Source organism: Hypanus sabinus, chromosome 21 (genome assembly GCF_030144855.1).
Source record: "Hypanus sabinus isolate sHypSab1 chromosome 21, sHypSab1.hap1, whole genome shotgun sequence".
Classification (NCBI taxonomy): domain Eukaryota; kingdom Metazoa; phylum Chordata; class Chondrichthyes; order Myliobatiformes; family Dasyatidae; genus Hypanus; species Hypanus sabinus.
This window is the reverse complement of record NC_082726.1, coordinates 56,314,952-56,338,923: the sequence shown is the minus strand read 5'-3', so window position 1 is coordinate 56,338,923 and position 23,972 is coordinate 56,314,952. Positions and strand designations below refer to the sequence as shown.

The following is a 23,972-nucleotide window of genomic DNA, read 5'->3' as shown; positions in this document are numbered from 1 at the left end:
TGGACAGAAAAAGAATGGAGGGTTATGGGCTGAGTGCGGGCCAGTGGGACTAGGTGAGAGTAAGCACTCAGCACAGACTAGAAGGGCTGAGATGGCCTGTTTCATAGAATAGAATAGTACAGCACATTACAGGCCATCGGTGCTGTAATTGTTATATGGTTATACTGGGGAGAATTTAAACTAGAATGGTTGGGGGGGTTGGTGGGAATCAAATTGAAGAGTCTAGGAGAGAGGAGGTTAGTTCACAAATAGAGAAAGCTTGTAGACAGTGTGTGAGGGAGGATAGACAGGTGATAGAGAAGGCGAGCGCTCAGACTGAAGATGTAGGGGAGAAGGAAGAAAAAGAAGATAGTAAAGTTCCAGTAGAAGTAGTAGAGGCAGGCTCGATTTTGTCATTTAAAAAAGAATTGGATAGGTATATGGACAGGAAAGGAATGGAGGGTTATGGGCTGAGTGCAGGTAGGTGGGACTAGGTGAGAGTAAGCGTTTGGCACGGACTAGAAGGGCTGAGATGACCTGTTTCTGTGCTGTAATTGATATCTGGTTATATGGTTAATGCCCTCTACGCCCTTTCTAGAGCTATCACATTCATTCCCTGGTCTGATGACCTAAACTGCATATTGTACCCCAGCTGTTTGTTCAACTTTCAGTGGGTGGAAAAAGTTTCTGTTTGTTCTGCCCAATTTCAAATACCCCCATCACATTTCTTCCTGATTTTCTCAGCTTTAAGGCAAACAAACCTAATGTCTCCAATCTCTCAAGAAGGCAAGGAATTATGTGCAGGAGTATGTCACCAGACCCCCAAGCCTGTCCTACATTCAACGTGATGTTGGCTGATCTCAGCTCCTCTTTAGTGTCCGTTCCCATTCCCTATCACCCTTTCTTTCAGAAACATTCTAGTTAATCTCTGCTATACTTCTACAAGAAACTTACCTACCATAAAGTGTCTACCATGAATATTTTACAACATTAGATAAAGCCCACGCTCACTATTTGATTATACAATAATAAGACCATAATACATAGGAGGAGGCCCATCGAGTCTGCTCCATCATGGCTGATTCATTAACCCTTCTTTACCCCATTCTCTTAACATCTCCCCATAACCTTTGACACCCTTAATAGCCAAGGATTTATCACCTTCCATTTTAAATACTGTATTCCAATGACTTGGCCTTCAAAGCTGTCTGTTGCAACGAATTCCACTGGTTCACTACCCTCTGGCTAAAGTAATTCACCCTCATCTCAGTTCTAACAGGATGTCTTATATAATGTCACAAAGAATCCATAGAATTTAAGACTATTTTGCTGGGATGTTTTTACATGTTTGCAATGTAACTGCATGATTTGCAACGTCAGTCTCCACTCCCTGGCCACTTTATTAGGTACACCTGCTCATTAATTCAAATATCTAATCAGCCAATCGCCATGGCAGCAAGTCAATGCATAAACCACGTACAGACTTGTTCAACAAGAGGTTCAACTGTAGTTCAGACCAAGCATCAGAATGGGATGAAATGTGATCGAAGTGACTTTGACCTTGGACTGATTGCTGAATTGCAGTATGTCAGAAACTGCTGATCCCTGGAATTTTCACGCACACGGTGGCTAGAGTTTCCAGAGAATGCTGCGAAGAAACAATCCCCCCCCCAAAAAAAAGTAAGCAATAGGTCTGTGAGTGGGAACACCTTGTTATTAAGAGAGGTCAGGGGATAACAGCATCTCTGAGGGCACAGCACATGGAACCTTGAAGTGGATAGGCTACAGGAGTAGGAAACCACGAACATACAGCTAGTGACCACTCTTCAGGTACAGAAGGGGCCTAATAAATTGGGCACTGAGTATGATGTCATAATGGATCCATATCACTTAAGACTATTGTCCCAGCATGTTATACGCAATTGCAAAGTCAGGTTATATTAAATACACTATGATCACAATGAGAGGCAAGGTCAATCAATTGTGGGATTGAGTTTAAGAACCAAGAGGTAATGTTGCGACTATACAGGACCCTGGTCAAACCCCACTTGGAGTACTGTGCTCAGTTCTGGTCGCCTCACTACAGGAAGGATGTGGAAGCCATAGAAAGGGTGCAGAGGAGATTTACAAGGATGTCGCCTGGATTGGGGAGCATGCCTTGTGAGACTAGGTTGAGTGAACTTGCCCTTTTCTCCTTGGAGTGACCTGGATGAGGGGTGACCTGACAGGTGTACAAGATAATGAGAGGCATTGATCCTGTGGATAGGCTTTCCCCGAGGGTTGAAATCACTAGCACGAGAAGGCACAGTTTTAAGGTGCTTGGAAGTAGGTACAGAGGAGATGTTTTTATGCAGAGGGTGGTGAGTGTGTGGAATGGGCTGCCGGTGGCAGAAACCATAGGGTCTTTTAAGAGACTCCTAGATGGATACACGGAGCTTAGAAAAATAGAGGGCTATGGGTAAAGCCTAGGTAGTTCTAAGGTAAGGGACATGTTCGGCACAGCTTTGTGGGGCGAAAAGCCTGTATTGTGCTGTATGTTTCTATAATGTGACTAATTGTTGCAGGGGCTGAAAATCTGACAGCAAGAAATGCCGGAAATGCCCATCAGCTCGGACACAAACTGGAAACCGTGAGAGAATTGACGTTTCTGGCCCGTTATCAATAGATTACCAATTTTAAATCGCATGGCCCACAAAGCACAGCTGCTAAATTCTCCGGCTGCGACATCTCTGCTTCTGACTGCTGCCACTCGCGGCTTATGGACGCTTTCGAAGGTGCTAGAAGTCGGTTGCCGCTCTTCGGAATTCCTGAACAAGGTTACCGTCTGTCAGGTTCCTCTTTGCGCCGCTATCTCCTCTCTTCCTTTCGTCCAGCCCGTCTGCACAACGCACACTGCACCGTTTTAACGGTATGAGTTACCCAGCTCGGGACCGGGAGTTTATTTCTGTAACGCAGTTGCGTCACAGAAACTAACGGGGTGACATTTCAAGCATGGGATGTTTGCGCCTGTGACATACTCAGTTGTCATGACTTACAAATCTGGGTCTTCATTGGCTGAACCCCATAGCTTTCCAGCCAATAGCCCAAAAGGCTCTCCTGGGGCTTTTCAGGAAAGTAGTTGGGGACACAAGGGAGCCGAATCTGGAGCAGCGCGCAACACATGAGAGGAACCCTGCGCATCAGGCAGCGTCTAATAGCCTATTCCCTTCTACAGATGCTGCCTGATTTGGGAGTCCTTGTGCAGGATTCCCTAAAGGTTAATCTGCAGGTTGAAGGCAAATTCGATGTCAACATTCATTGCCAGGTGACTAGAATATAAAAGCAAGGATGTAACGTTGAGGCTTTACAAAGCACTGGTGAGGCCTCACTGGAGTATTGTGAGCGGTTTTGGGCCTCTTATCTAAGAAAGGATGTGCTGACATTGGAGAGGGTTCGAGGGAGTTTCACGAAAATGATCCCAGGATTGAAAGGCTTCTCATATGAAAGAAAATAAGCTGTCAGAACAGAAAAAGTTGCTGGAAAAACATTTTTCCCCACTTGTTTCAAACACACATTGCCAATCCAGTGTGTGGAAGCAATGCCAAGCTTGGGATGAATATATTAATAGTATTTGAAGGGGCTTTGGATATACAAAACAAGAGTCTCACGAAATACTGGAGTTTGAGAATAACATTTATTTTGAATTCATTCTCTTCCACTTTGCCAGTCACTTCAGTCACTGGGTTTGACACTTGGTTGCATCCAGCTTTGAAATGGAAAGCTCATTTTTCAATACAGCCAGATTACAATGCTGAAGATTCAAAGTTCAAAGTAAATTTATTATCAAAGTACATATGCTGTCCGTCATAATATCTGTACTGAGATTCCTTTTCTTACAGGCATTCTCAGTAGATGCAAAGAAATACAATAGAATCAATGAAAAGCTACACACAAACCGAGACGGACAAACAACCAATGTGCAAAGGAAGATTAACTGTGCAGGTGTAAAAAATAATGGAAACATAGAAAACCTACAGCACAATACAGTCCCTTCAGCCCACAATGCTGTGCCGAACATATACTTACTTTAGCAATTACGTAGGGTTACCCTTAGCCCTCTATTTTTCTAAGCTCCATGTACCTATCCAGGAGTCTCTTAAAAGACCCTATCATATCCGCCACCACCACAGTCATCGGCAGCCAATTCCAAGGATTCACCACCCTCTGCTTAAAAAAAAACTTACCCTGACATCTCCTCTGTACCAACTTCCAAGCATCTTAAAACTGTGCCCTCTCGTGTTAGCCATTTCAGCCCTAGGAGAAAGCCTCTGACTATCCACACGATCAATAATAAATAAGTTATAAATAATATTGAGAACATGAGTTGGAGAGTCCAGGAAAGTGAGTTCATAGGTCATGGAATTAGGTCAGAGTTGAGATGAGTGAAGCTATTCATGCTGGTTCAGGAGTCAGATGGTCGAAGAGTAACATCTGTTACTGAATTTGGTGATGTGGTGCCCAAGGCTCCTGTACCTCCTTCACGATGGCAGCAGCAAGAAGAGAGCATAGCCTGGACAGTGTGAGTGCTTGATGATAGATGCTGCTTTCTTGTGGCAGTGTTACTTTTAAATGTACTCAGCGGTGGGGAGTGATTTTCCTGTGAATGGTTGGACTGTGTCAACTGCTTTTTGTAGACTTTCCTGTTCTTGGGAATCGGTGTGTCCGTACCAGGCTGTGATGCAACCAGTCAGTATGCTGTCCGTGTGCATCTGCAGAAGTTTTTCAAAGTTTCAGATGACCTGCCACATTTATGAAAACTTCTAAGAAAGCAGAGATGCTGCCTTGCCTCCTTTGTGATGACAGTTACATGCTGGGCCCAGAACAGATCCTTTGAAATAGTAACACTGTGGAATTTAAAATTACAGACCCTCTCCACATCTGATCCCAGGCTTGTGGACCTCTGTTTTCTTCCTCCTGTAGTCAATAATCAACTTTTTGGTTTTGATGATATTGAGTGAGAGGTTTTTGTGTAGCACCATTCAGCCAGATTATCAATCTCCCTGCCATATGCAATTGATAGGGCGGGGTGGTGGGAAAGAACCGAGGCATTGGGAGAGCTGCTTGCTCCTTGAACGTTACAGGTCAGTCATGGTGAAATGTCAGGGCAAGAAATAGGGCAGGAGGGTGAACACTTTAATTGCACAGTTGAGTATTGTGTGATGTTTTAATCCAGCTTGCCTTATGTCGCACTTCACAGTTTCAAGTCAAGTTTGTTGACGTATACACAAGTACTGTGAGATAACTGTTAAATGAGAAATGCCATTGATCAGTATCTTGATACAAAACTAATTGAGGCCTGCCTGGAGCCTCCAAACCCAGTGAGATAGGGATATGCCTACTCCAATGTGCAAAGTCAGTTCCAGCAGACTGGGTGGATGAGATCAACTACAAGATCCAACAGCCAAGTTTGTGGTGCTGCAACGCTTCGTGACGAGGCACAGGAGATGTCATGGCTATCCACTGTAGCCAAAGAAGTCTCCAAATGTGATAATTTTTCATATCATTGGACCAAGAGTTTTGAGGCCAAGAGAGTGGAACTGCCCCAATGGAACAGCTCTTCCACTATAAAACTCCTCCCACACAGGTTTTTCTCTGTGAGTTGCACAGACCAATATCGTAGTCAGAAACAATAGAAAAACCAGCACAAACCACAAATGAATTTTTTAAAAATTCAGATGCTGGAAATCTGAAACAAAAACAGAAATTCCAAGCTGGCCAGGAAAGAGACATGCTAATCAGATTGAACAGTTCTGTGAAGGGAGCCAGGCTCAAAACTTTAATTCTTTCTCCTTCCACGGATGCTGCCTGTCCTGCTGAGTATTGCTAACATTTTCTGTATTAAACCAGCCTGGTTAAAATACAGTCCAAAAGCCGTGAACAATGGCTGTTATGAAGCACATTCACTCCTGCTACTTAGATTCATACTTCTGTGTCAAGACTTTCTCAAGATGAGAAGGTGAACCAGCTTTTCACCTCACCTTATGTTATTTACTCATTGCCCTAATGTGAGTCACTAAAGTTTCTAGCAAATTCCTAAAGGACAGCATTCTGACTGGTTGCGCCTCCATCTGGTATAGTGGTTCCAATGCACAGGATCAGAAAAAGTTGCGGAGAGTTGTAACCTCAGCCAGCTCCATCATGGGTACTAGCCTCCTTCAAAAGGCAATGCTTCAAGAAGGCGACATCCATTATTAAGGATCCTCACCATCTAGGACGTATCCTCTGCTCATTACCACCATTAGGAAAGAGGTATAGGAGTCTGAAGACACACATTTGATGTTCTAGGAACATCTTCTTCCTCTCTGCTATCATATTTCTTTATGGTCTATGAACCTATGAATACTACTTCACTATTTTACTTATTTTTTAATTACCCTTTAATGTAACTTATAGAATTGTTTTATGTATTACACTGTATTGCTACAGCAAAGCAACAAATTTCTTGACATATGTCAGTGATAATAAACCCTGTCTGATTCTGGTTCTGGTCTTGATCTCACTGAGAAAATGACCAGTGCCCCTTGCAAACAATTCTTGGTAAATCACCCAATGAAAGATGGCAACAGAGACTGGAAGAATAATCATCCATGTACTGAGCTACAAGCATTGAAAAGTTCTTGGGTTGGTCAGATGTCAACTGAAGACACCAGTATTGCTTCACATGAAACCAGTATCAAGTGTTAAGGTAGAGGCATTGTGACCCCCTTGATGAAAAGGTACCTAGACTACAGTCATCAGGCTCATATTTCTTCATGAAATGTATTTACCACTTTAAACCATCCAGTATAGTCACTGTAATAGTTACTTTATAGTTCAAAGTAAATTTATTCTCAAAGAACATATATGCCATCATATACAACCCTAAGATTCGCAAATCCTTATGGGCATTTCATAGTAAGTGCTAAGAACCACAAGAGAATCAATTCAAAATCAGATACAAAAACAGACAACCAAACAATATGCAAAAGAAGTTAAATTGTATACATATAAACAATAACTAGATAGAAAGGTAGATAAATATTTTTTAGGAAGAGCTGTAGGGTCTTTGAAAATGAGTCCATTGGTTGCACAATCAGTTCAGAGTTGAGGTGAGTGAAGTTATCCACACTGGTTCAGGAGCCTGATGGTTGAAGGGTATTAATTGTTCCAGAATCTGGTGGTGTAGGACCTAAGGCTGCTGTACCTGCTTCCAGATGGCATCAGTGGGAAAAGAACGTGGCCTGGATGGTGGGGGTCCTTGATGATGGATGCTGTTTTTTGTGGTGGCGCTCCTTGTAGATGTGCTCAGTGGTGGTGAGGACTTTACCTATGATGATCTGAGCCATATGTATGAAATTTTGTAGGATTTTCCATTCATGGGCATTAGTGTTCCTACATCAGGCTGTAATGCAACCAGTCAATATACTAAACACAAAGTACACTGCAGATGCTGTGGTCAAATCAACACTTACAACCAAGCTGGAGGAACTCAGCAGGTTGGGCAGCATCCAATGAAATTAGCTCATTTCAATGGATGCCGCCCGACCTGCTGAGTTCCTCCAGCTTGTTTGTACAGTGAATATACTCTCCACCACACATCTATAGAAGTTTGACCAAGTTTTGGATAACATGCCAAATCTGCACAAAGTTCTAAAGAAGTAGACGTGCTACCATACCTTTTCTGTAAAGACAGTCATGTGCTGATCCCTGGACAGCTTCTCTGAAATGATAACACCAAAGAATTTAAAGTTACTGACCCTCTCCACCTCCTATCCCCTGATAAGCAGGTGCCCATGGATCTCCAGTTTCCTCCTCCTGTAGTCAATAATCAACTCTTTGGTTTTGCTAATGTTGAGTGAGAGGTTGTTGTTGTGGCACCATTCAACCAGATTTCCAATCTCCCTCCTGTGTGCCAATTCATCACCACTTTTGATTCGGCCTACAATAGTGGTGTCATCACCAAACTTGAATAGAGTTTTGGAGCTGTACTTAACCTCACAGTCATAAGTACTGTATAAAACGAGTAGAGCAGAAGGGCTAAGCACACAGTCCTGCACCTGTGATGCACCTGTGCTGAGGGAGATTGTGGAGATGTTGTTGCTAATCCAAACTGACTGGGGTCTGCAAGTGAGGAAATCAAGGATTCAGCTGCACAGCGAGGTCTAGGTCTCGGATGTTATTGATTAGTTTTGAGGGGATGTTGGTGTTGAATGCACAGTTTTTATCAATGAAAAGCATCATCCTGTATGCATCTTCACTGTCCAGATGGTCTAGGGCTGAGTGAAGAGCCAATGAAATGGTGTCCGCTGTTGGCTTGTTGTGAAAGTAAGCAAACTGGAGCAGATCCAAGTCACTGTAATAGTTAAATCTTTGGTGTAGTCACTGTAATGAAAAATTATTTTTGTTATGTGTATTTTTCTGGTTCAGCTCAGGGTATTCATATATGTATTTGCAAACAAAAGGCCACGAGAAAACATTTATTAGAACTACTACAAATGCAATACAGAAGTAAAAACAAATCTCTACAATTGTGGCAGTACAGAAACCAAAATAATACTTAAAGTCCTCTTAACGAACAGGTCTGTGAAATGCTTCCACGCAGCCTCTCCTCTCTCTCTCTAGAACTGTCTAACTCTGACTTGACTATCTCAACGTACTCTTCTCTACTTTAGGACTTGTCACCAGCCATGACCAAATCTTGGACAAAACCCTCTCTCCCACCTTTGCACCAAGAATACGCCTTTTCATACCCTTCAAAACCCCTATACTGGTACTTTTCCATCCATTTGGTACCTGCACCTGCAGAAATGACCTCGCCTTCCCCAGAAAAGCATGTTTTTCACCATTTTCCACAGTTATGGCTAAAGACTTGTACTCCCTTGACTTTCTCCAAAACAATGCCTCTCAAAGCTAACACCATTTTGTCTTACTGACTTCCATTTTATTTTAGCGTATACTGAGGAAGAATCACATTTAACTTTTTCCTTACAGTCATTGTAATAGTTAATTCTTCAGTATAGTCACTGTAATAATTACTTCTTTATTTTTTATTGTCAGTTGAAATTTAACCTAAACCGCTGATTGATATTTAACCTAATTTTTCTTCATTGTGATCAACTCTCTGGAAACTGGCAGGTCAAATAAATTCAGCAGTCAGTGCTAACCACAGCTGTCAAATAAAACTAAGTGGAGCCGTTCTAATAATCCATCTCACTTTCATTTTATCAAAGTCAGGTTGCCCCGTATTGCAATATGGAATTGTAATAAAAGCCGAACCCCTTTCACAGCATGATTTGGTGTCCATCAGCCATCTTCAACATTGATTAAACTGGCAAATACAATAGGGTCTTTTAAGAGACTCTTTAGATAGGTACATAGAGGTTAGAAAAATAGGGGGCTATGCGGTGGGGAATTATAGGCCATTTCTAGAGTAGGTTACATGGTCGGTACAACATTGTGGGCCAAAGGGCCTGTAATGTGCTGTAGATTTCTCTGTTCTCTGTTCTATGTTCTATGTCTGGAAAATGTCAAGGATTGTTGTGTAGTTTTTTTTTTGCCAGTCCTTGACCTCCAGTAAGTAGCAGATCAAGCTTATCTTTCTTTATGGAAACTTCTTTACCAATTTCCCCACTAGACTGTACACACCCTTCTACATACATCATTTTCTCATTACCGTTGGATTGGATTTCTGAAAATCACTCTCTTATATGTAGCACTTTAGATGCCTTTACCAAACACCCTGCAGCAATATGAAACCTCAACTTTTCCAGAGCGGTTATGGACAGATCACTGTCTGGTATGGGCAGGGGTGAGGGGTGGGTACCAGCCTCTGTAGTATCCGGGACATCTTCAAGGAGCGAGCCTCAAAAGGCATCAATATGGACCTTCAGCACTCAGGTCATGCCTCGTTCTTGCTACTACCATCAGGAAAGAGGTACAGAACCCTGAGGCACACACTCAATCAGGAACACTTCTTTCCCCTGCCATCTGATTTCTGAACCCATAAACACTATCTCAGTACTTTTTTATTTCTATTTTTGCACTGCTTATTTAATTTAACAACTTAATATATATTTACTGTAATTCATCTTAGGAGAACATCATATTTGATCAAAGTGACTGCACTATATTTAGATATAGACAATAAATACTGATTTGTACAGTAAATTGGTCGGCGGTGTAGTGGCATTAGCACTGAACTTCAAGGCAGGTGGTTCTGAGTTTGAATCCAGCTGGTTCCCAATCTGGGCAGCAACAGTATCTACGTGGAAGAAAGGCATGGTGATCTATTTCCGTGTCTTGTCATGAAAACCCTATGGACAACTACACTATCCATACGGTCGCCGTAAGTCAACGATGACTCAACAGCACTCAACAACAGCAGCAATACCCGTGTCTCAAATTGTATAAGTTAATGTCAATGCCATTTGAAAAATAAATTTAGTCATAAACTGCAATTCCACCACTGCATTTTGATCATAAAATATGATAGAAATTGTACTTTCAATATTTTGTTGATAAGATCTTTGTTTTTGGGTTAACCAGTTGACCACTACAATTTTGCCATCCTTGAGACTGAAGTAACTAGTAATCTGCAGGAGGGATTCAGCGAGTCTAGCAGCATCTGTGGGTGAGGAGGGAGGAATTGTTGTTGTTTTGATGCAACTACTAGAGTTGTGTGTTCTTCCTCAGTACTTGGTGTCATCACCCCCAAAAGAGATGCTTCTCAACTAGAACTGGAGGTCAAGGGTTAAGAGTGAAAGGTAAAATGTTGAAGGGGAACATGAGGAGGAACTTCTTCACTCAGAGGGTAGTGAGAGTGTAGAATGAGCTGCCAGCAGAAGTGGCAGATACAGATTTGATTTCAACATTCAAGAAAAATCTTGATAAATACACTTTTCCAACCACACCTTCCAAATGCATGTTAGAATGTCATCCGTTATTGCTGATAAATGACTTGGTGTTGGCACACCGCACTGTGTAAAAAATTCCATTGCGTCAGTAGCTGCTCTTTTCAGGCTATGATACAAGAACTAAATGCTTCCATCATCAAAGGCAATAACATTTTCTTAGTTATTAATCCACTGACATTCTATTTACTGCAGTCTACTTCCTCATTATTGGAGAAGGGCTGCAGAGATTGGTTAAATGAGGTAACAAAATTAATTCAGCAAGTAGTAACAAGGTGTGGAACACCTGTTGTTAGTTAACCCTGAAATGGATAAGAGGCCATAAGCTTAGAAACTAGAGTTCATATTGGCACCTGTCCATCTCACTAGGGATATGGGCTAACATGAATCTTGATGATCCGGAGTTGCTAAATCACTTGAAACTCTAGGTCAAATCCCAAATGTTCCAGGTATGAGTTAGCCCAGTCTCTCTCCTCCGTTTCAGTGCTACTCACAATTGTGCTTGGGGAGAAATGAAGTAGGGAAAAAATACATCTTTTCCCCACCTGCAGAGCTTGTAGAGAGTTGAAGACACAACTCAGCACATCACTGAAACAAACTCCCTCTGTAAACTCTGCCGATGCTTCTTGCTTCCTTGGTAACACAGCCAGCATAATCAAAGACCTCACACAGCCTGGACATTCTCTCTTCTTACCCTTCCATCAGGCAGATAATACACAAGCCTAAAATCAACAGGTTTGAAGGACAGTTTCTATCCTGTTATTATAAGACTATTGAATGATAAGATAGATTCTTAACCTCACAATCTACCTCATTGTGGCCTTGCACCTTATTGTCTGCCTGCACTGCACTTTCTTAGTAACAATAACACTTTATTCTGCATTCTGTTATTGCTTGTTCACTTGTACTATGTCACTGTACTGATATGATGAAGTCATCTTTCTGGATGGCATGTACAACAAAGTTTTTCATTGTACTTTGGTACATATGACAATATCGGCTGGTGGTATAGTAGCAACCAAACCGGACTTCGAGGCGAGTAGTCTTGGGTTCGAACCTGGCCAGCTCCTTTCACGTTTTCCATCCATACTGGGTTGAGCATCGAGCTAGCAACTAAAGAAGCATACACGAAGAAATCTGCAGATGCTGGAAATTCAAACAACAACACACACAAAATGCTGGTGGAACATGTCGTACTTTCTCGTGCCCCAGAAATGACCAAGAGACGCAGAAGATTCTTCAAGAAGGGTTAAACTTTAATTTGCAAATCAAAGCTGAGACAGTCATCGAGCTAGTCGCTGATTGCCCACCGATCCCCAGACACAGCATTTTTTATAGCAATCTCCTGGTCCAGTTTCACATGTACTTCCCATTGACTTAATCATGTTCTAATCTACATCTCTTAGCTGCCTCTCATTAACACACCGTTGTCTTCTACATTCTAAAGATTTCATTCTCCTACTGGATTGGGTACATGCATAGCAAATAGCAATCTCAGAACTGAGCAAAATAATAGCAAACTCAGAACTGACCAATGTTCTAATCTACATCTCTTTAGCTACCTCTCATTAACACACCATTGTCTTTTACATTCCTAAGATTTCATTCTCTAGCAAATAGCAAGTTTACATTCTTAATACTTCATTCTCCTGCTAAATTGGGTACATGCATAGCAAATAGCAAGTTCCAAAGCTGACTACATAGTTTTGGTTACACAGCAAATAATACAACTTTTATACTCCATAATATTTTTATACTCCAATAAACACAGCAGGCCAGGCAGCATCTATAGAGAGAAGCGCTGTCGACGTTTCGGGCTGAGACCCTTCGTCAGGAAGCAGAAGCAGCAAGGTTGCTGCCCGATGCGCTACAAGGCATGGAAATGAAAAACAACACATGACAATAATAAACTGATTTACTATTTTAACTATGGGGAAATTTAGTCTGCAACATGAACTGCACAGGTCAAATTAAGGTCATAAAATGGAGGACACATTCTTGGCCTACGCCTCTCAAAGTCCAACCCATCGTGAGAGCTGGAAATGGGTAAGGCCGGCCAACAAGGCTCTGGTGAAGCTGCGTAAGCCAATTCCCTGTACCATGGATACAATGGAATACAGAAACTTTGTAGAACTCCGTCAACTTTGGATGATGGAGATGGGTGGTCTGCAATGGCCTATGCTCCACTTGGAGCCAAGGGCCCAAGAAGCAGAAGGAAAATTCATGGTTTACATGCCAGATTGTTTTGCAGGTCATTATGTTCAACAATTAAAATGGGAAATATTTTGGATCTTAGGTTTTCCAGTGAAAACGTATTAATTAATAATCTTGTAGAGAAGCATGATTCCAATGTGATAGAACTTACATTGTCTTTGAAAGTGAAGTAGTTTGAACCAAAATTAATGATAAGTGTTGAACAGACTGTAGTTGGCTGGAAACTTACTTTAAAAGGTATTATAGCAGACACACTTAAATAGATAATGTTTGATTTGTAAAAGAAAACAATATTCCTTTAAGGTAGAAGAACTCAATTGTGTTCTGTCTTATTGATCACACAAAACGTTAAAGGCAATACTAAATCAAGGACAGAGGTTTATAAAGTTGTTGAAAATAGCAGGAACTCAGGGGATTTGGAGAACTTGGCAAAGGACGGCCAAGAAATTGATAAAGAAATAGAAGATACTTTCAAGGTAAAATTGAACTATAAAATTATAAGGGGTATAGATGGGTAAGTGCACGCAGGTTTTTTCCCTCTGAGGTTAGCTGAGACTAGAACTAGAGGTCATGAATTAAGGTGAAATGTTTAATACGAACGTGAGGGTTCATACTTCACACAGAGGGTGGCGCATGTGTGGAACAAGCTGCCAGCAGAAGTAATGAATGCATATTTGATTTAAACATTGAAGGAATGTTGGAAATACATGGATGGGAGGGGTATGGAGGCCTATGTTCCACGTGTGGGTCAATGAGACTGGGTAGAATAATAGTCCAGCATGGACTAGATGGGCCGAAGACCCCGGTTCTGAGCTTTAGTGCTCTATGACTATGGTGAGAAATGCAAAACTATTCTCTTATATAAGTGTATAAAAGTAAAAGAAGTATAGAGTATTTTGTAGAAGATGTGAGATCAGTAAATGTTGATGTTCAAAGAGACGTGGGATTCTTTGCAGATAGTTAATTGAAAGTTAGAATAAGCAGTCAGTGACCACTTTATTAGGTACCCCCTGTATCCAATAAAGTGCCACTGAGTTTATATTTGTGGTCTTTAGTGGTTATAGCCCATCCACTTCAAGGTTCGACATTTTGTGCATTCAGAGATGCTCTTCAGCACACCATGGTTTTAACGCATGGTTATTCAAGTTACTGTCGCCTTCATGTCATCTTGAACCTGTCTGGCACATTAACAAGGCGTTTTTGCCCACAGAGTCTCCTGTCTCTGGATGTTTCTTGTTTCTTCCAGCATTCTCTGTAAACTCTAGAGACTGTTGTGCATGAAAATTCCAGGAGATCAGCAGTTTCTGAGATCTTCAAACCACTCCATCTGGCACCAACAATCATTCCACGGTCAAAGGCACTTAGATTACATTTTTTCCCCCATTCTGATGTTTGGTCTGAACAACAACTAAACCTTTTGATCATGTCTGCATGCGTTTATGCATTGAGTTCTTGCCACATGATTGGCTGATTCATGAGCAGGTATACAGGTGTACCTAATAAAGTCACATCAGTGTGTATAAGTGCAAAGAAGATGTTACGGTGGTCTTTATTATGCAAGGGTTTGAGACAGGAGTGAAGATAACTAATTGTAATTAAATAGGCTGTTGGCAAGAGCACACCTGGAGCACTGGACACAAGTTCAAACTCTTTACCTCAAAGAAAGATACCCTTACCATTGAGGAAATGCTGCATACGCTCACTAAACTGCAACCCGATGCGGTCGGCTGGTACTATGAGGAGGGATGACGCATGACGCTTTACAGTACCGGTGACCTGGGTTCAATTCCCGCTGCTGTCTGTGAGGGGTTTGTACGTTCTCCCCATGACCGCAAGGGTTTTCTCTGGGTGCTCTGGTTTCCTTCATTCCAAAGACATACCGATTGGTAAGTGAATTAGTCTTTGCAAAATGTGTAATGATTATGCGAGGGTTAAATCAGGGGTTGCTGGGCAGAATGGCTTAAAGGACCAGAAGGGCCTCTTCTGCATTGTATCTCAATACATAAATAAACAAATAAATAGATTGCGAGTACTAGGGCTGTATTCCGCATGATTTAGAAGAGTATGAGGGATCTGATTGAAACTTATTATAAATGTACAAACTGGATATGGAGAGAAATTTTCCCTGGCTGGGCTGTCTAGAATCAGGGGATCCCAGTCTCAGAACTGGTATGCATTCAGTATGAAATTTCCTCATTCAGATGGTGGGGAACCCATGAAATCTCTCCACCAGAGGGCAGTAGAGTCATTGAGCCGATTCAGAATAGATTGATAGAGTTGTAAATAATGGAGGGAGAAGACATTGAGGTCAGTGATGTACTGTGGAGAGCAGTCCATCTGGTTGCACTGTCTGTATGGAGTGGTACCTGCATAGGATCAGAAGAAGCTGCAAAAAGTTGTAAACTCAGCCAGCTCCATCAAGGTCACTAGCCTCCCCAGCCTCAATGACATCTTCAAAACGCGATGCCTCAAAAAGGCGGCACCAGTCATTAATGGCCCTCGCCCCTGGAAGACCCTCTTGTCATTACTACCTCAGGGAGGAGGTACAGGAGCCTGAGGACACACACTCAATGTTTTAGGAACAGCTTCTTCCCCTCCACCATCAGATTTCAGAACGGACAATGAACAAACCCAGAAACACTGCCTCACTATTTTTCCTCACTTTTTGCACTACCTATTTAATTAATTTTTATATATTTATTTCTTGTTGAAATTTATAAGCTTGTTATATATTACACTGTACATCTGCCACAAAACAACAAATTTCACGACACATGTCTGTGATATTAAACCTAATTCTGATCAGTCATGGCAATTGATGGGACAGACCTGAAGGCCAGGATGGCTTAATCCTTCTCCTAATTCTTACTAGAATATACAAAGAATGCAGATGTTGGATTCTAAATCTGCCAGAAGAATTGTTCAGGTCAGGTAGCATCTATGAAAAGAAATGGACAGTCAACATTAGGGTCAAGACCCTTCATCCGGTCTGATGAAGGGTCCAAATGGAAGATCTCGACCTGAAAGGTGAACTGGTAAATTGGTTTATTATTGTCTCATATCCTGAGGTAGAGTGAAAATCTTTACTTTTCATCCAGACATACTGACCATTATAACTGGTAGTACAAGCAAAAACAATAACGGAATACAGAATTAAGTGTTTCACATACAAAGGAAGTGAAGAGCAGGCAGACAATAGGATCTGAGGCTATAATGAGATAGTATGTGAGATGGAGTTTATCTTATTGCATTAGAAGACCATTCAATAGTCCTATAATAGCTGAATAGAGGCTGCCCTTGAGTCCAGTGGCATGTGCTTTCTTCCATAGGTACTAATTTGCTTCAGGGCATTTTAGACCATAAGATGAAGGAGCAGAATTAGACCAATTGGCTATCCAATCTGCTCTGCCATTTCATCATGTTACCTCTCAACCCCAGTCTCCTGCCTTTTCCCTGTATCCCTTCATGCCCTGACCAATCAAGAATCTATCAACCTCTGCCTTAAATATACCCAATGACTTGTGGCAATGAATTCCACAGATTTACCAATCTCTGACCAAAGAAGTTCCTGCTTATCTCAGTTCTAAGTGGACTCACTTCTATTCCGAGGCTTTCCCCTCTGGTCTTAGAGCCCCCACCATAGGAAATATCCTTTCCACATCCACTCTATTTTGAGCTATTCCTAATTCTTCTTACCTTCTGTCTATGTTGCCCTCTCTTGGCCATTTCCACAAACTTTCCAGAATATTTCTGCTATTGGACAATTCCCACTTTGATCAAGAGAAATTTCATAACCTAACCTTTCCTGCTAATTTGTAACTGTTCACAAATGTACTCAGAGCATTCCAAAGCAGATGAGTAATAGGGGATTGACACAGTTTTGTCCATTTCTTTTATGTAATCTGGGCATTGCCGGAATTAATTATTCATCCTTAATTGACCTTAAGGCAGTAGAGATGAGAAGCTCGGTTGAGTCATTGAAATCTGCCTGGACTAGTCAGAAGTTCAGGATTTAGTCTTAGTGAAGGAAATGGAACAACAATGTAATCAACATTGGGTGCTGCCTGACCTGCTGAGTTCCTCCAGAATTATGCATGTATTACTCTGAACTTCCAGCATGTGTCTGCAGAACCTCTTGTGTTTAAGAGTGTTATCTGGACCGTTTGGAAAACATATACAAGCTTTAAATCATTTTGGAGAGAATTTTCAGATGGTGGAATTCAAGGGAATAGTTTTTTAAAACTTTTGATGGTATTCCTTTCTGATATTTACAAGATATTATTCCTATTTGGGAAAGGAATGAAAATGTTAATGTTGTGAGCATCGGTTCTAATGCTCTGTATCTGTCCTCCTCCTCCTTCAGAGAATGGGGTTTCTATCCCTCCACCATTGATACTGCCCTCGCCTGCATCTCCTCCATTTCCCAAACATTCACGCTCTCCCCATCTTCCCACCGCCTTTAACAGTGATAGAGTTCCTCTTGTCCTTACCTACCACCCCATCAGCCTCTGAGTCAAACACCAACATCCTCCGCAACTTTTGCCAACTCCAAAGGGATCCCACCACTAAACATTTCGTGGCATTCTAGGGGCGTGGTTGAAGCATTCCCAGTGGCCAGTGCTATTTATTGCTCTTGTTTTAAAATGCGCTGGTGAAATTATGGTGAGATGTTCGAGTTCATTTATTGTTACATTTTAGTTTGGGTTTTACATATTGACTGTAAGCAGGCTGTGTAATAATCACCTCCCCCGTCTGTATGTGAGTGAGTGGGTTCTCACCGAACAATGGCGGTCTGTCTGTTATCGTGCTCATCACAGTCTGGATAAATGAGCTTTACTTGTTTGTCATCATGGACCGAATTCTCACCACAAAGGTGTCAGAAGAGGAATTAGAAATTGACAGCGGAATTGAAGAGTACGACGTCAGATGGAGCGCCTTATGACTCAGGGAGTAAGTCAAGGGACGAAGTGGCGTGTGCCTTCCCCACATCCTCAGGCTGGGCTCCCGCAGACGGCACACTGACCTGGAGGGACCCCAGAAATGAGCATCGTGCCCTCCCAGAGACACTCGATGAAGCAAGAGTACCCAGGGTACGCAGTGGAGCACATCACCCACCTGTGCAGGGGAATCCAAGATGCTGCAGCCATGGGAGGATGGGCAACAAGGCAGGCACCAATAACATCGCTGGAGAGAGAGGAAGACCAAAGGGTCCCTGCAATTAACTCCATGGGGTCCACCCTGAAGCTCCCCAGAAACAATGGTACCGGCCGCCTGGTGCAAGTCAAACTTGCCACATGATGCATCTGGTGGAGTCTCACCAAGACAGTGGTGCAACTTGCCCTGGCACTGGAGGGGATGCCCTAACGCCGGCCAAGCAGCATGACTACAGGACCTTCGTAGTGGTGCTGGAGCGGGGTTCTGAGCAGAGGCCATTGGAAGCAGCAAGGAGGGAAGAACAGGGCAGCAGGCTGTGCTGTGAGGGAGAAAGCCTCTGGGGGTTTGCAGCAGATCTCCACTGCTGAGCTTAGCATAGCTACCCGCAGCCCAGGAAGAGCTTGCCCTCCATGCCTTTCTGAAGGCTCTGATGCCGGGGTGCCCTCGGCAGCACGTTCACCTGAAATCACCATCATCACCAGCCGAGGCTCTGAGAGAGGCGGAGAGGGCAGAAGCAATTTCAGCCCCTCAAGGTGTTCAGCATTGCCCCACATACCCTGAACCTGGGCTTGTGTCACTAAGTTAAGTAAGGAAACTGATGAGGAGGGGAGGAGCCCGTGAGACAGGTCCGACCAGCACCATACCAGCCCTGACACATGGCATGGAGCGATCTCTGCTACCGACGTGGTGGGGTGGGCCATGTGGCCTGGAATTGACTCGCACCACCGCCTCCCACAGACATCACAGAATGCCAGGCAGCTGGCACAAGCCGAGAGCTCCAGCAGAACCCTCTGTCGTCTTCTCGCCGGGTGAGCTGTTTTGGTGAAGAGAGAGGTTTACATGTGGGCTGCCTAGTGCAGGGCATCAGATGTCAGGCGTTGGTGGACACGGGGTCAACCATCACCATCACCTGTCCCAGCCTGGGTGGACAATGACAGCGGTCCAGTTGGCTATGGTCACCGGCCACTGTGTGGCGATGAGAGGGAAGAGGTGACTGCGCAGCATAGTGGGGAAAAATAACCATGACTGTGTTGCCACCCATAGCTCCAATCTGCTAATTAAATTTGCTGATGACACTACGCTGATTGGCCTAATCTCAAATAATAAAGAGGCAGCCTACAGGGAAGAATCATCTGTCTGACACAGTGGTGTCAAGAAAACAACCTCTCCCTAAATGTCGCAAAAACAAAGGAGCTGGTTGTGGACTACAGGAGGAATGGAGACAGTCTAACCCCTATTGACATCAATGGATCTGGGTTGAGAGGGTGAACAGCATTAAGTTCTTCCACATACATGTAAAGAGGGTTTCTTCTTTTTGTTAACTAGCAGGAATGCTAATTTACTGATAACGAGAATGGTATTCCTTTGTAAACCAAATGGGGATTAATGTTCTTTCTTCTGAGTCTGTAAGCTTTTGTTGACGGGGTTTTGGGCAGATCGCGCGAGGGGGTCGAGAGAGAGGACGCAATGCTCTAAGCTGGGCGAGGATCGGACCCCAAAGGGGGGTCCGAGGCCGGGAGATTCTCCGAGGAGGGGGGGGGATGAAGCTAGATGTGCTTGGTTGACCACTCGGAGGGTCCTGAGCTGTTTGGAGAGTCGAGGAGTTCGGAGGGTCCTGAGCTGCGAGTCGAGGAGTTCGGAGGGGATCGAATGGTGGCCAGAAGACTTCAGTAATTGAGCTCCAACGGTTGTGCACGAAGTGGTTTGGACTTTGATAAGTTTGGCGCCTTTTCTTTAATTTTCTCTTCATATATACTGTATCGTTATTAATCACTTAGTTATAGTAACCTTTATAAATTGTACTCATTTAATCGCTTATGGTGTACTGTCTGTTTTTGGGCGAGGCGGGGACATCACACAGCATCCACACCAGCTGATTACCCAGTTTGGCGGGGCCGAAGGCTGCTCCCCCTAGACGAGAACGAGCTGAGCGAGCCTGAGGCGACCCAGGGTGTTACATACACATCACTGAGGATCTCACGTGGCTGTGTGGTGTAAAAAACACAACAGCGCCTCTTTCACCTCAAATGGTTGAGGAAGTTTGGTATGGGCCCCGAAATCCTAAGAACTTTCTACAGGGACACAGTTGAGAGCATCCTGACTGGCTGCATCACTGCCTGGAATGGGAACTGTATTTCCCTCAATTGCAGGACTTCGCAGAGAGTGGTGCGGACAGCCCAGTGCATCTATAGATGTGAACTTCCCACTATTCAAGACATTTTTAAAGACAGGTGTGTAAAAAGGGCCCAAAGGATCATTGGGGACTTGAGTCACCCCAACCACAAACTGCTCCAGTTGCTACCATCCGGGAAACGGAACCGCAGAATAAAAGCCAGGACCAACAGGCTCCGGGACAGCTTCTTCCACCAGGCCATCAAACTGATTAATTCATGCTGACACAACTGTATTTCTGTTATATTGACTATCCTGTTGTACATAGTATTTATTATAAATTACTATAAATTTCATATTGCACATTTAGACGGAAATGTAACATTAAGATTTTTACTCCTCATGTATACGAAGGATGTAAGTAATAAAGTCAGTTCAATTCAATTCTATTCAATTCAGTGGGGCTTGAGGGGTGGCTGGCCAACATCGAGGGCTCCTGCATATTGGCCTGGACTGCTGTCTGGCTGGGGGCAACACTCTTACCTCAGCACTGAATCCCTGGCTCTCCGGCAGGCCAGCTCCAGGAGACAGGAAGGCAGGCAGAGCAATGACCGCCACTCATCTCACAGAAGCCCAACGCAGTGCATCCTACCCTGCAGCGGCCCACCGTACCACAGCAGAACCAGGGCCAGCCGCGGCGGCGGCCAGCAGTTATGTAGACCTCCCCACCGTTGGCCAGCAGCGAGCAGCTGAGTGATCCCATGGTGGCCCGGGTGAGGGGTTGGCTGAACGTGGGACGGCAGCTGGAATGGGCAGAGGTCTCCGCCTGGATCCAGGCACTAAAGCCGTTTACTCTCAGTGGGGCATGCTGGAGGAGCACAGCTGCTGTTCCAGTGCTGGCAGCAGATATGGAATTGACTTTATTATTTACATCCTTCATGTTCATGAGGAGTAAAAATCTCTGCATTAGGTCTCTGTCTAAATGTGCAATTTTAGTAATTTGTAATAAATAGTATGTACAACAGGGCAGTCAATATAACAGAAATACAATTGTGTCAGCATGAATTAATCAGTCTGATGGCCTGGTGGGAGAAGCTGTCCCGGAGCCTGTTGGTCCTGGCTTTTACGCTGCGGTTCCGTTTCCCGGATGGTAGCAGCTGGAACAGTTTGTGGTTGGGGTGACTCGGGTCCCCAATGATCCTTTGGGCCCTTTTTACAGACCTGTCTTTAAAAATGTCTTGAATAGTGGGAAGTTCACATCTGCAGATGCACTGGGCTGTCCGCACCACTCTCTGCAGAGTCCCGTGATTGAGGGAGGTACAGTTCCCAGACCAGGCAGTGATGCAGCCAGTCAGGATTCTAAGAATTTGGGGGCCATTCATCTCCCGCAGCTGGTGGTCCCCTGGGGACTCTGCACAACAGTGCTGCAGGAAGTGCACGGCCTGGTGGGGGACCGCAAGGACATTGAGCAAGCTGCGTGAACACTTCTATTGGCCTGGGTGCAGGCAAGACATGGAGCCGTCCATGAACTGCGACCACACTTGCACAACCCAGAAAGGGCTAGGCTTCCAGTCTAGGGCACTGATGCAGCAGTACCTGATGGGGCCCAGTATGGGTCAGCTGCCCCTCCCGGAAGAAGGGCCTATCCCCTGTGCTTGGAAGCCAGTGGAAGGAGCCGGGAGCGATGCTCGTCCACATCTCTGATGTGGTCTACTGGGTGCAGTGGCCTGAGCAGAGGAAAGTACTCGTGCTGCACCGGGACTGGCTGGTGCTGTCCACCACTGACCCAGCGAGACTGAAGACGGGAAGTGACACTCCAGGTGCCCTGCCTCTTGCCTCGCCAAATAGTGCCACCCCTCAGGGGCTACAGACACCCTGAGCAACCCAGGCAGTGGCATAGTCCACCACCAGAACTTTTGGACTCTAGGTTTGCCGGGAACAGCTGACCCCATCGGTATGGGTAGTGTGTACAAGTGCAATTTATATTCATGTATCGTTACATTTTAGCTCAGGTTATACAGTTGTTTGCTTGTATGTTTGTGGGTCACTCTAACTGTAACTGGGGTGTGCGTTAATCACCTCCCCCGTCCTCTAGATTGACTAGATTGTGACTAGATTGGCTCTCACTGAGTGATGGTGCTCTGTCTATATTGTGCTTGACACTATAAAAAGAGCAGATGAGATAAGTGAGCTCTTCTCATCTGTCATCGTAGACCGAATGCCTGCCAAAATATCTTTACCTCCCCTATCCTCTCTGCTTTCCGCAGGAATTGCTCCCTCCATACTTCCCTTGTCTAATTGTCCCTCCCCACTAGTCTCCCTCCCTGCACTTATCGCTGTACAATACCCTGGTTAATATTTCTATTGTAATACTGCGAGGTGGTTCATATGAATAGTTTTATGTAAAAGCGATGTGTCCTGCTGGTAGAATGTTTCGGTTTTGGCTGAAGATAAGAAACCCTGATGTTCAGCTTAGGACTGTGGTGTCAGTCAATTGGAACAATGGGATCTGGAGAAACTTCCAGGCAGAGTGGGGCACAGAGAGTTCTGTGACAGACAGTAGCCCGGTTTGAGGGAGCAGGATGGAAGTGAAGGTGCCACAGAATTCCACTGGAAGGAGAGTCCCCATTGCACAAAGTTCTTTGTGAAAGTGATTGGCTCCAAGGAGGAAGGGCCAATACTGCTGAGAGAGAGCCACTTTGTTTGAGATGGATTTCAAGAGAAGTTCAGGATGTAGTGAGAGCTTTCACTCAGTCTGGGGGTCTGGTGTTGTGAGCAATAGTTGTATCCAGCTTTGGAGGAGATGGTCATGTGCACATTTAGACTGGCTTAACTGTAATGGACATATTTAATATATTTTTCTCCTTTGTTTTCTTTCTTTTAATATCTATTTGATAAAGCTGAAATTGGTAAATATCCATTTATTATAATTTTATGTTCTGTACGATCTTTTATTTCTTACTGATCAATAATTGTGTACGGACAGTATTTACACAGCATTTGCTCAAATCGAGGTTTCGTTGATTGGAACATCACGACACTCCTGTTTGGGTGAATCCCAAATCATACCAACCCTAGACGTATATTGTTTGTGAAAGGAGGCCTTCTCACCGCTGAGTCACATGGATGTTTGCAGAGTTAGCTAACAAGCCGAGTTTGCATACGAGCCTGGTGAGAGGGTTACACCTGCATGTGGCCTAAGTATTACTCCTACCCATTCACTTCCTCCCTCGCCTCCACTTAGGGTCCTGAACAGTTCTTCCAGTTGGGTCTGCATTCACTTGCGAATCATCCATCATGTCCGGTGTTCCCTGTGCGGCCTCCTCTGCATTGGTATGACCTGTTGTACATTGGGGGACCACTTCACCGAGCACTCCTGCTCCAACCACAAAATGTGGAACTTCCTGATTGCCAAACATTATAATTCCAATTCCCATTCTCGTTCTGACATGTTGGTCCATGGTTTCCTCTAGCGCCAAGATGAGACCACCCTCAAGGTGGAGGAGCAACACCTTACATTCTGTCTGTGTTGCCTCTAATCTGATGGCATGAATATGGGTTTTGCCACCCGAGTAAATAAAAACT

At 43.9% G+C, this 23,972-nt stretch overlaps 1 protein-coding gene across 2 annotated transcripts in view; it reads right to left on the bottom strand.

The window, feature by feature from the left end:
- LOC132379070 (sorbitol dehydrogenase-like) overlaps positions 1-2,866 on the bottom strand; it is a 45,206-nt gene extending 42,340 nt beyond the window's left edge. For both annotated transcript variants that reach the window (XM_059946599.1, XM_059946600.1), the window contains exon 1: positions 2,650-2,866. In XM_059946599.1, the coding sequence (XP_059802582.1) occupies positions 2,650-2,706 (57 nt within the window). In that variant the 5' untranslated portion in view covers positions 2,707-2,866. The remainder of the gene's footprint in view (positions 1-2,649) is intronic.
- Positions 2,867-23,972: the final 21,106 nt, after the last annotated feature.